This window comes from Aquarana catesbeiana, linkage group LG01, assembly GCF_042186555.1.
Source record: "Aquarana catesbeiana isolate 2022-GZ linkage group LG01, ASM4218655v1, whole genome shotgun sequence".
NCBI lineage: Eukaryota > Metazoa > Chordata > Amphibia > Anura > Ranidae > Aquarana > Aquarana catesbeiana.
Window position 1 is genome coordinate 229,156,365 of NC_133324.1, and position 13,369 is coordinate 229,169,733.

General features: G+C 39.4%; 1 protein-coding gene across 2 annotated transcripts in view; it reads left to right on the plus strand.

The window, feature by feature from the left end:
* KSR2 (kinase suppressor of ras 2) overlaps positions 1–13,369 on the plus strand; it is a 707,775-nt gene that overhangs the window by 482,019 nt on the left and 212,387 nt on the right. For both annotated transcript variants that reach the window (XM_073625662.1, XM_073625672.1), the window contains exons 8-9: positions 4,769–4,836; positions 6,406–6,524. In XM_073625662.1, coding sequence (XP_073481763.1) covers positions 4,769–4,836; positions 6,406–6,524 — 187 coding nt within the window. The remainder of the gene's footprint in view (positions 1–4,768; positions 4,837–6,405; positions 6,525–13,369) is intronic.

Genomic DNA, 13,369 nt, shown 5'->3' on the forward strand with positions numbered 1-13,369 from the left:
TTTTGATGAGGATCATCACTTTTGATTTCTTGTTTTTTGCATGTGGTTCCCCTTAAAATTCATACCAGACCCATGCAGTTTTTTTGTGTGGTGTTCCCCTTGACATCCATACCAGACTCTCATCAAGGATAAGGGAGAGTCTGGTATGTATTTTTAGGGGGCACCCTATGCCATTTTATTTGTGTGTGGGGACCCCCATTACCATCTGTAGCAGTCCCTCATCTAGCATAAGGGTCTGGTATAGATGATGAAAATCCCATTTGTTTACAGAGCAAAGCAGTCGGGATCTGTAATTTAGCCTAGGTTCACATTAGAGCGATTTGAGACATCAAATTGCATGATAAGTCGCAGCCTATTGGCGGCAACGAGAAAGGCACTGTTCTAAACGGTGCGACAACGATTTTGTGGTGCCACACTGATTTGCAAAAGTAGTTCCTTCACAACATTTGGTTCATCACTAGTCCTAATATCAGCAAATATGAAAAGTGTACAAAAGTGGCAATTTTCTGCCTCTGACTACTCAGCAAATGCAGAATAAAAATAAAGGGGTTGTTGCATTGTTGTGTCCGCCTGTTATTTAGCACTGCAATGTTTTACACTTTCTTAAACATGGGACAGTTACATAGCCAGATTTAAAAAAAATTGATAGCTCACACCCCCCCGGTGGCTTGTCTTGTGTAGATTTTAATATATACCTTTTACATTCATCATTAAAGATTTGTAGTGGATATTTAGTGGAGATGAGTAGACATCCAGAGTATCCCCTAAGTACCCAAACCATATCCTTCCCTACCAAAGCCCCCTGATTTTGGACACCAAAAATGGCAACAGTCTTATGCAGTTTTACTGTCAAACACAATTAAAAATGATTTAATTAGTTCATTTTCAGGCAATCACAAGCTGCCAAGTAATTAGGTCTGCAGCTTGCATGTTTTATAAATTGACAATAATTTGTAACTATATTTGTACATTGGTGTGGTCGTATTTTCTCATTAGGTATGCAGGCTGTGCTTCCTGCTTTCCAGTGCTGCTCAATGGTTGTACTTTACTGCCGCTTTATACAATGCATTTCTGTTATAAATATTGCCTGTGCTGCTGTACTTTAAAGAGGAGTTTTATTGTTTTTTTCATAATAGGGATAAACCGTAAAGGATTAAAAAGACCTTTCTCATTACCACAAATAAAAAGGGATCTTTCAGTTAGGAATGCTCATTGCAGATATATAGTCGTGGTAGGGTGCCTTGACCCATCTAATCATTTTGCAGTCAAGAGCTTGTTAAGGGTCTGCATGCACAGGCCCGTGCTAATTGGCAAATGCAGCTTGCTTTCTTAGGCATTCCACCTGCCTCTCAGATCAGTCTAGGATGCCTTTCAGATTGTTCACTGTTTCAAGCTACTTTTGTATTCTCATTGACTTGTACACTATATTACCAAAAGTATTGGGATGCCTGCCTTTACATGCACATGAACTTTAATGGCATCCCAGTATTAGTCTGTAGGGTTCAATATTGAGTTGGCCCACCCTTTGCAGCTATAACAGCTTCAACCCTTCTGGGAAGGCCGTCCACAAGTTTTGGGAGTGTCTGTTGGAGTGTTTGACCATTCTTCCAGAAGCGCATTTGTGAGGTCAGGCACTGATGTTGACAAGAAGGCCTGGCTTGCAGTATCCACTCTAATTCATCCTAAAGGTGTTCTATCGGCTTGAGGTTAGGACTCTGTGAAGGCCAGTCAAGTTCCTTTGCCCCAAACTCGCTCATTTATGTCTTTATGGATCTTGATTTGTGCACTGGTCCAAATCATTTGGTGGAGGGAGGATTATGGTATGGGGTTGTTTTTCAGGAGATGGGCTTGGTCCCTTAGTTCCAGTGAAGGGAACTCTTAAGGCTTCAGCATACCAAGACATTTTGGACAATTTCATGATCCCAACTTTGTAGGAACAGTTTGGGGATGGCCCCTTCCTGTTCTTACTTGACTGCACACCAGTGTACAAAGCAAGATCCATTAAGACATGAATGAGCGAGTTTGGGTTGGAGGAACTTGAGTTTCTGAGTGCTGACCTCAACCCGATAGAACACCTTTGGGATGAATTAGAGTGGTGATTGCAGACCAGGCTTTCTCGTTCACATCAGTGCCTGACCTCACAAATGCGCTTCTGGAAGAATGGTCAAACATTTCCATAGACGCACTCCTAAACCTTGTGGACAGCTTTCCCAGAAGAGTTGAAACTGTTATATCTGCAAAGTGTGGGCCAACTCAATGTTGAACCCTACGGACTAAGACTGGGATGCCATCAAAGTTCATGTGCGTGTAAAGACAGGCGTCCCAACACTTTTGGTAATATAGTGTATGTTGAAATAGGTCTTGAATTGGTTGACATTTGATTAAGATTGCAGTGTGTATTGCCAGCATTAAAACTTGCATAATTGGATGTCTATTGTTTAGATATGACAGTTTGCAAAGCATTTATGGAGGAGTATGTGCTAAAACTGACCACAACCTGATCTCAAATGCTTGTGTATGCTAATCCTTAGTTATATTGTATTGCACTGAACAATAATCATTTGCATATTATAGAATGTGTTAGAAGGATGCAAATACCACATTGAACACGTGACTTACTTCAGTGCTTGTTATGTCACTTGCAATTAATTGAATGAATTTGCTTTAATCTATATATATCTTAACCATCTGCGCGCTCGTCTGTTTTACTGTATATCTAATGGATTGTTATTTAACAAGAAAAACATTTTTTTTTCCTCTTTTAAGTTAATTTCACCAAAGTGGTTTCCAGCCATTATAATAGCAAAAATAGCCATTTTCACATAGATTAGTTTTGCAATTAGGATCTTGAGATCACTACCCTTTTTGGCTTTTCACACATTTAAAGAGGAGTTCCCATTAAAAAAAAAAATTAAAAGTCAGCAGCTAGTGGGTGGGGAACACCACTTTAAGGATTTTAATACATTGGACACTACTACATTTAGTGCACTGCTAGGTAATGGAGCCATACACGTGCAGATCTGACACATCAGCATAGTTTTCAGCTGATATTGCTAAAGGATGTCACCAAATCTAAAATATCGGATCATCTGATCTGGATTATGTGGAGAACAAAAAGAAAACACATACACATAAACTGAAATGAAATACAAAAGAAAGTCAAACCCTACAAATCCTAATTTTGCAGTAATTATTACTTAATTGGTTTCATCATAACAGTTTATTGCACCCACAAACTTTCAGTGTATAAGGTGTATCAATACTCATAGAATGAGAATCCAAACTCCTCCAGCGTTCTTGCCCCGCCATGGATTTGCTGAGGCTGTTGTTATTTGAACCTTCACTAATGCCCTGTACACACGGTCGGACATTGATCAGACATTCCGACAACAAAATCCATGGATTTTTTCCGACGGATGTTGGTTCAAACTTGTCTTGCATACACACATTCACACAAAGTTGTCGGAAAATCCGATCGTTCTGAACGCGGTGACATAAAACACGTACGCCGGGACTATAAACGGGGCAGTAGCCAATAGCTTTAGTTTCTTAATTTATTCTGAGCATGCGTGGCACTTTTTGCGTCGGATTTGTGTACACACGATCGGAATTTCCGACAACGGATTTTGTTGTCGGAAAATTTTATAGCAAGCTCTCAAACTTTGTGTGTTGGAAAATCCGATGGAAAATGTATGATGGAGCCTACACACGGTCGGAATTTCCGACAACAAGGTCCTATCACACATTTTCCATCAGAAAATCCTATCGTGTGTACAGGGCATAAGGGTTATGCCTATGCAAACACATTTTCAGTGTTTGATGCTACGATATGTGACTCCTCACCCCTTCACTTATTAGGTGTTCAGATGTGTTTCTGGCTGGCTTTTTTTTTTCAAACAGACCTCTATGGACTATGAATTTAATTGAACATTTCTGTTAATTTAACACCCATGCTATACAATATACTGTATGAGCAAATAACGATTAGTCAGTCAAGTTGGGGCACTTCATAGAGAGATGGAAAATTAGATCTAAAATGATACTTTTATCCTATAGCCCTATTATAGCTGAAAATTCCTCATTTATTTCTAACCCATCATTTTACAACTAGCATTACTTTGTGCAAACACCCAGTGAGTTAAAATGCAGAACATTTATAAATGCTGTTCTGTGGGTGACTTTGAATGTTAGGAAAAGTAATGCTGTTGGGATATTTGCTTTCATTTTCTAGCCTGAATTGGAAATATGACAAAAAAAGATTGGATACTGTGTTCAGCATTATTTTTTTTTTACAAAATTATTCTGTTGAACAGTTTTTAGAAATGCACCCCGTAGCTCATATTTATTCACCATTCTCCACTGAGATTAGAAATGTGTATATGATTTATTTTCAAATGTGAATAGTGAATGAATCACATTTTATTGTCAGCATAAATTAAGATGTGATACCTGTATTTTCAGACTACTGAACTCTCATGCTATTGGGAAATAAAGTGTGCTATGCAGAAGAGGATGGCTTAAACTTGGCCTTGTTTATCAGTGTATCAGTATAAAAAGGTGGCACTACAGCTTTCAATCAGACTTTCAGAATTCAGCTGGGTAGGTTTGAATCTGATTGGTGGTTGGAGAACATGCCATATTAACACTAGCAATTCTTAATATGGAGATACATGAGGTTTGGTATCCTCTGCAGGTTTACCTGTGTTCTGCTTTTTGATTTATTGCTAAAAATATTTCATGTTTCTTTTTTTTCCTGTCTCCTTATTAGATTAAAGTGCCACAATAAATGCACCAAAGAGGCTCCTCCATGTCATTTACTAATCATACACCGAGGAGGTACGTGTCAGTTCTAGGGTTAAGAATAACAAATGAAACAAACATATTTTTTTTGGAAGTCATATTCTAGTTTTTGTTTTAAAGAGTATATGTGATTTGCTAATGCAGGTAAATGCTTTACATAGAAGGAGGATAGGATAGGAGAGAGAGAACTTGAACCGTGTGGCTTTTACACAGCTATGTATTTAGCTGTTTGCCTATTTTAACATTTTTCATTCTTAGTTTGTTAAAGAAAAATTAATTATTATGAAACGTATTTTATGAATAGGTATATGCTAAGATGGTACACAGTTCATACTGTTATATATGTTGTCTAAATCAAAGAAAGGTAGCAGGAGAAATTGTCATCTTGGTCAGTACACTACTAAGGACCAGAGCTGGGGACAAAGTGATTCTAAAGGTAGAAAGTTTTTTTTTTTCATCTTAATGCATTCTATGCATTAAAATAAAAAACCTTCTGTGTGAAGCAGCCCACCTAATACTTACATGAGACCCATCTCAATCCATCAATGTAGACGAGTGCCTTGTCTGTTCGGGACTCTCCCTCCTGATTGGCTGAGACACAGCAGCGGCGCCATTGGCTCCTGCTTTTGTCAATTCAAGTCAGTTAGCCAATGGAAAGGGGACGAGGCCGAACTGCGGCTCCGTGTCTGAATGGACACACAGAGCTGAGGCTTGGCTCGGGTGCCCCCATACTAAGCTGCTTGCTGTAGGGGCACTCGACAGGAGGGAGGAGCCAAGAGAGCTGGCGAGGGACCAGAGAAAAGGAGGATCTGGGTTGCTCTGTGCAAAACCACTGCACAGAGGAGGTAAGTATAACATGTTCGTTGTTTTTAAATAAAAAAAAAAAAAAAGAGACTTTATTATCACTTTAAGGAAGAAGAGGACATCATTGCAGGTTATTTACTTTTATCATTGAAGTGGTTGCAAAAGCAGAAGTTTTTTTTACTTTAATGTATTCTCTGCATTAAGGTAAAAAAAACCTTCTGTGGTCAGCTACCCTAACCCCCAGCCCCCCTAAATACCTACCTGAGCCCGATCTTGATCCAGTGCTGTGCCCAAGAGCAGCGTCTCTCCATCTTCTCACTGGACATGGAGGTAGCAGCAAGAGGCTCCTTTGGCTCCTGCTGCTCTCAATCACAGCCTGTGAGGATAGAGTAGGGGGCAGAGCCGAGCCGCACTGTGTGTGCCAATGGACACAGAGAGCTCGGCTTGGGATCAAGCCCACATGAGTGCCCTCCGTAGCAATTGGCTTGCTGCAGGGGCACTCAGAAGTGGAGAGGAGCCAGGAGCGCCTGTGGGGGACCCTAGAAGAGGAGGATCAGGGCTGCGCTATGCAAAACCATTGCACAGAGCAGTTAAGTATGACATATTTGTTATTTTAAAAAAATATTACTTTTACAATTACGTTTATTTTCCAGCTAACTATTCTGTCCTTAGTAGATCGCAAGTCTTTTTTCAGCATATCAAATCTCAAAGCCTCAGTGTAAATTCTAAGCCATCCAACCCCTTGACTGGGCCCCCAGCATCGGTTTAACAGAAAATTGCATTTTTTTTTTCTAATTTCAGCGCGGCTAGTTAGGACTGAATCTGTACCATGTGACATCAACAATCCTTTGAGAAAACCTCCACGGTATTCAGACCTCCATGTCAGCCAAACCCTTCCCAAAACCAACAAAATAAACAAGGTAAGCCACCATACATGCCTTAACATAATCGTTACTTTTTTTTGCTATCAAATTAAGCTACACAGATAAATATTTCCCATTTAGCTTTTACAAAATTGGAGAGTGGATGTGCAGACTAGAAAAGTAAGTGGATACATGCTAATCAACGCATGCATAACTGTCCCTTCTACTAGAGTACTAAGTATAAAAAAATGGTTCACCATTTCAGGTCTGATTTCAGCCCAAATTTTGGGCTGAATTCAGACCTGAAATGGACCAAAAGACGCACCGGACCTGCTGCGGAGATATGTGAACCAGTTCCATAGAGAGCCGGTCAAAATCTCCTACTATTGCGAATTGGATGCGGGGTCCCCACATCCAATTCACAATAGGAGGAGATTTTGACCTGAAACGGATCAAAAGATCCACCGGACCTGCTGCTGAGATATGTTAACCAGTTCCATAGAGAGCCGGTCAAAATCTCCTGCTATTGCGATTTGGATGTGGAGATCTCGCATCCAATTCGCAATGGTGTGAACCCAGCCTAATACAATGTATCTGGTGCATTATGCATGAACCTCTCTTAAAATGAAATAATTCTTAGGTAAGGGCTCATGCACACCACCACACACTGCACTGCAACAAATATATTAATGCCCATTGTGGTGCATTGTAGCAGCAGGCTGTGTTAGGCAGCCCATTCTAAATTAATGATCTGCAATCTAACTCATCACATTAAAAAAAAAAAATCTGTTGCAATTTTACAGCGCACGGCAACATGTAATGTACACAGGTGTGTTCTGACTGTGGGTTAGGCTGCCATTCAAAATGAATGGCACCACAATGCACTAACATATTAATGGTGCGCTACTGCCTGTTGCATTACCATGTGCATTGGAACCTAAATAGTATTTTTATAGGGTTTTTACAGAATTACAGGCATGCAATGCCTTGGTTTTAAAAGCAAGCTTGTCATTATTTAAAGTACATCTGTATTGTCGCTTTACTTATATATTTACTTTCATATATGGGGCAAAGTAATAGGTTCACTTGATGAGTACCCCCACGCCGGTGCATACCTTCCCGGTGCTCCTTCACAGCTCTGCTGCAACATATGAAATTGCCAGTACTTCTGACAGTATAGGAGGGCATTTGACCTTCTCTCTTTCCTCCCACAATGCAGTGGTTGCTGAGTTTTCAGTTGCCATACCTGAGCACTTCTAAGAGTTTTTAAAATTTGAGGGGGAGGGGGCTCATGCTTAATCCCCCCCCATTTCCTGGCCAACTAGGCTGCATGCTCAAATTAAGGGTTTGGTATGGATTTTTAGGGGCATCTCTGGATCTCATGCATTTTTTTTTCTTTGCAAGGGGTTTCCCCTTATAATCCATACCAGACTCAATGTCTCGCTCTATGCAAATTTTTTCCATTCTTGCTATGACATTTATAAAGAAAAAAATGATAGTTTAAATTTATAAATATACAACAAAATATCCATATGCTGCTATATCCACCCACTACAGTGTGCAAAAGAAAAAACTTGCACCTTTGGTTTATCACCAACTCAAAACATAAAAATCTCTAAATAATAGTGCAGCACTTTTCTACATAAATTCTTATATCACAAAAATACACCTGAAAACAAAGATAACACATAAAAAAAGAGAAAATAAATATAATGAATAAAATGTATCTGCTATACGTGATAAAGTACTCCAGTCATATGGATCAAAATCATATACTGTTAGTGAATAAAAGAGTCATCTAATAATATGAATAAATAATAGAGTGACCATAGTGCCCATTCACAAATACTTATCTAAAATTATCACCCCATCAACACTGGGTGGGGCTGAGTAGGGACTTATTTTAATAATTAATTCTATGAGATTACCATATTATTTACGTATATGATTTTGATCTGTGTGGTTGGAGTATTTTATTACGTGTAGCATATACATTTTATTTATTACTTTTTTTCCCTTTTTTTTTAGGTGTTATTTTTCTTTTTACGAGTATTTTTGTGATATAAGAATTTAGATTAGAACTTATTTAGGAAAGCATTGCACTAATGTTTAGAGATAGTTTACATTGGCAACAAAGACTTCATTGTCAGATTCTTTTTTTTTATTTTCTTGTTTTATTTTCAACTAAGAAGCAGGAGGGAAATGTAATTTTGCTGACTCTTTTTTTCCTTGTAAATGACAGTTCTAAAAAAAACACTACTCCTGGCCCAGTTCCCCCGGGGCAATGCTCACTCCACAAGTTATTTCTTCACACCACTTGCATATTAGCCCAGATAATGGGCATTTTTAATTTGACAGATTTTGCTCCCATTGATTTTAATGGGGTTCGGATTCAGCATCCAACTTCTTTGGAGTTCAGCAAACCTCTGCCAAACTGAACCTTGGGCAGTTCAGCTCATCACTACAGACGTTGATAGCCCACTTTAATATCCACTTCAGTTTGATGACAGGTTAATTAAATATTATATGGTCTCTGCTGACTTAAAGCACCCAACTTTGGACCTACAGTAATCTACAACAGCTTTGCTGATAATTAAGTACAAGTATAAAAACCTAGTAGGTGAGAAAATCATCTACAGGCATGCCATGAAAAATTACATTTATCCAGAGTCATTTCTCTGTTTTAAGAGAAGCTTCTTTGGCTATTGGTGTAAGTCTTGGTTTAGTTAGTAAGTTATAGCAAAGAGTGGACTAATCTAGAAAGCCTTGTGAGCTGATCATGTTTATATCTGTTATCAGCATCAGTAGCAAATGCATATGGATATATGTGCTGGAGAATGTACAGGCCTGGCACAGATAATAATCCATTTGTACAGATGAATAGAGTCAGGGACAAATGATAAATACGCACATCCACACCAAGCAACAGATAACAGGAAACACAGGGTTGATTGCATTACATTGATTTGCTTTGTGCCAGTCATGGCAATTACTGCATGTTTTTCCCATTTATAATGTAAAATACGACTCATGGTCATATCACGATCGGAAGCACTGTACTTTCCAGTGCCTTCATACCATATTACCCGTTATCTGAATATGTTGTCTCTTTTAGCTACTGTCTCTAGCCTCCAGACTTCAAAACCCCTACATCTTTTTTTTTTCTGCTTGTCCACCCAATTGAAAAATACAGAACTGTGATAACAGTACAAGCAAAAAATAAGCTACAGTTAATAATCAAACCTCATGCTAAAAAGAGAAAATGGGCACTAATAGCCAATACAACTTAGCTTGTAATCATATATCCAAAACACAATTCTGTGAAGTTCATGTGTTTGTATTACATTTGGAGGCTGTTGAGTGGATTGAATTAGTCTCCAAAACTTGATACCATATGAATTAAGCAGAACTTGTGAAAGCACTCGGGCTTTCACATTGGAATTGCAGATGAGGCTTCTTTCAGGCCTTTTACAGGTGTTTTTTTTAACGCTAAAGCGCCTGAAAAACTCCTGAAAAACGCCTTAGTGTGAAAGGGGTCCAAACCTATCATTTTAACTATTTCCCAAAGCAGTTACATTTAAGACCCCTTTCACACTGAGGCGTTTTTGTGGCGTTTTAGCGCTAAAAATAGCGCTATTAAATTGCTCATAAAACGCTCCCCATGCATCTCAATGGACCCTTTCACACTGAGGCGTTACACTTTTGGGGCGTTGAGAAAAGTCCTGCAAGCAGCATCTTTGGAGCAGCTTTTGTGCGTTGAAAAAAAGCACTTTAAAAACGCCCCTCTCCATTGAAATCAATTGAAAGCGCTGTAAAAACACCTGAATAGTGCCTATAATCAGCCCTGAGCTGTAGAAAAGTTACATGGTCTCACAAAAAGGTAAACATGCAAGCAGAAAAGAGAGCATCTACAACAACGGGACTGAAATTGTGATGTAGGGAGGTGGGGTTGTTCTTTGACGCCCATGCAATAACGCTTGAAAAATGCTGTTGAAACGGCTGCAGTGCTGCGGTAATTTTACCACTGGCGCCCCAAAAACGCGGTAAAAACGCAGTAATAGCGCTAAGGCATTTTAGGGCATTTTTGAAGCGTCTCAGTGTGAAAGGGCTCTTGCATTATGTGAATTATAACTGTCACAGTTGCTTGTGCTCTCAACTGATCAAGTGGCTGACATCATTGCCAAAACAAGGTAATTGAGTGCAAAAGGCAAAGATTGGAAACTGTGGAGGAGGGGATGAGGCTAACAGCAGCACACAGTGAAATGTATGTAATGTGTGTAAAGTTTGTAGCATGCACTAAAATAATACCAATTATTAATGGTAGACTGCAGCAAACTGTAGAGTTTAAAATTGGTGCACAAATATAGGGCTAACAGTGGCAAAGAAAAAAAACAATGATGCATCATTGGTGTCACTGGAAAGAACAAATGGTCCTGCGTTGGTGGTGTCACTGGAAAAAAAAAAAAAAGTCTCAACATTGGTAGTGTCACTAAAAAGAACAAATGTCTCTGTGTTGGTGGTGTCACTAAAGAATAACAATTGTCCCTGCTTCAGCGGTATTACAATAAGGAAAAAATGCCCCTGAATCAGTGATGTCACTGATGAAAAAATGTCTCTTGACACTTGAAGAAAAAAATGCCCCACTACTGGTGGTGTCACTAAAAGGAAAAATAAATCCATGGATCAGTGGTGTCACCTGAAGGAAAAAATGTCACTGCATTGGTGGTGTTGCCAAGAGGAAAAATGGCACCACGTCAGTGCATTGTCAGTCTCTGGTGCACTGATTGGCATCCATGTCAGTGGGATAAAGGAAAGGAGGAGAGATGGCAGGTGGGCTATGTGGAGTTCCTGGAACTAAAGGGTTCTGGGAGGGCCCTGAGGGAGGAAAAGGGGTTTCAGTGCCCTCTGTCCCACAGCAGACTCCTGCTATTTCTGACACTGCAGTGTCAGGACAAGTGGTCGAATTTCCAGAATACTCTCCCTTAACACAGTGGCCAGGGAACATGTCCCTTCTGCCCCCTCCCCTTTTCCTGCTTGGCTGGTGTCATACCTGAGCACATGTGCAGCACCATGGCAACTGCAGATCAAATAGAAGCTAAGACAGCAGCTTTCTTGGCTGTAAAGAATAGAAGGGTTTAGGTCCACTTTACAGTGTGGTTTGGTGTTACCCTCGAAGTGAATAACAACAATTTACCTACAATAACTAGATTTAGTATCATATCAAGTTTTCAATGCACAAAATTCCTTTCTCAGCTACAATATATGATCCAACAATGTCATAGATCTGGTTGTAACCATAAAAGAGAGATGCAAGCTCAAAATAAATTAAAGCAAAAGTAAAAATACCCCAGTTTAACCCAGTTATATAAGCATTAAAAGACCATCCATGTATACATCTATCTATCTATCTATATATTTTTATAGTAAAGGAAGGGTTAGAACCTCTATTAGGTTTGTATTGATGTCTGTGTCCCCGCTAGAAATATTCCCCCACTGTAATTATCCTGGTGGCCAGTGGTACTGGGATAGAAAGTAATGGAAAAAAATTAAAGTTGTCTTTGTTACAGGAGGTAAATAGAACTTTTCCAATGACATCAGGTGTCAACTCTCAGAGGGGTCTTACCCTCACTTTAGAGAGATTTCCTCTCACTTCCTGCTGTATCTCTGGCACAGGAAAAATGAAGGGAAATCTCACTGGGACAAAACCAGCCAATATAAAAGTTGCAAGGGTTTCATTGTTTTCTCTACTCTCTCTAAAAGTAACAAGAAACATTTTTGGCTACAGATGCACTTTAAATATGTTCTATGATAGTATATTGGTTTGTGTTTATATTAGTTTTTGGTGGTTCCCTGCTCAGATTCTGGTTAAGAGAGAGCACTGTAAACCAGACAGTCTTGACACAAGTAGCTGATGAGGCTGGAAGAACACATGGTGGGGCTATCTGAAACCTAGCTGTTTTGTTTTCCTACAATAGAGAATAATGAGTTTAAATGGTGACTTTGTTTTTCTTTGACAGGAGCTTCTGCATTAGAAAACTTGCTTAATTGGTTTTCTGCAAAGTAGTTAAAAATGTGAAAAACAACGCTCCTTTGTGACCATGAGATTACCATTTTTGAAAGCCATGCATGTGGGCTGGTATCCATATGGCAGGGGGGCAGTAAGTGTGCAACCCCTCTACTGATGAGCATTAGAATTTCCAGAACCCCTAATATCCAGTAGGCAATGTGGTTATGGGTAGCAGGTTTTGTGCCACCTTTAATACCCATCCCCAGAAATGGCAAGTAGGTAGTCATTTCCCCCTGGTAAACTAGCAACCAACTTACCAATTTTGGAAATTATTAAAGTGGTAGTAAGTAAACCACAAATTTTTTTTCCCCCCAGCCAGTTATGGGCATAATGTGCTAGTATGCATCACATACTATCACATTATGAAATATTTACTTTAAAACAAAGCCCTCCACGTTGTCACCGCTGACAGGGCTTCCATCTTCACAAGGTCTTCTTTCCGGGTTCATGGTCCCTTTTTGGCCGCAGTTTGAATGGCCGAGCCACAATGAAATCACTCCCATGCATGCCGTCCATTGAGTGTGCAGTGCACATGCGCCGGAGACTTCTACAACTGCTACTAATCTAAATACTGTATCTCTTAAACGGTGCACGTTTAGGAGATATTTACTGTAGCTAGAGGTAAGCCTTATTATAGGCTTACCTGTAGATATAAATAAATAAGCGGAGTTTACTAACGCTTTCAACAAACAACCTATATACAAACTTTTAAAAATAAATGAAATATTCTTAACTTAACTAAACACATTTTATGGTATCTGAAGGTGTGTCATGTTCAATACCAGGTCTTGTCTTAAAGCGCAGGTCCGCCCACCCCATGAAAAATTTAAAGTCA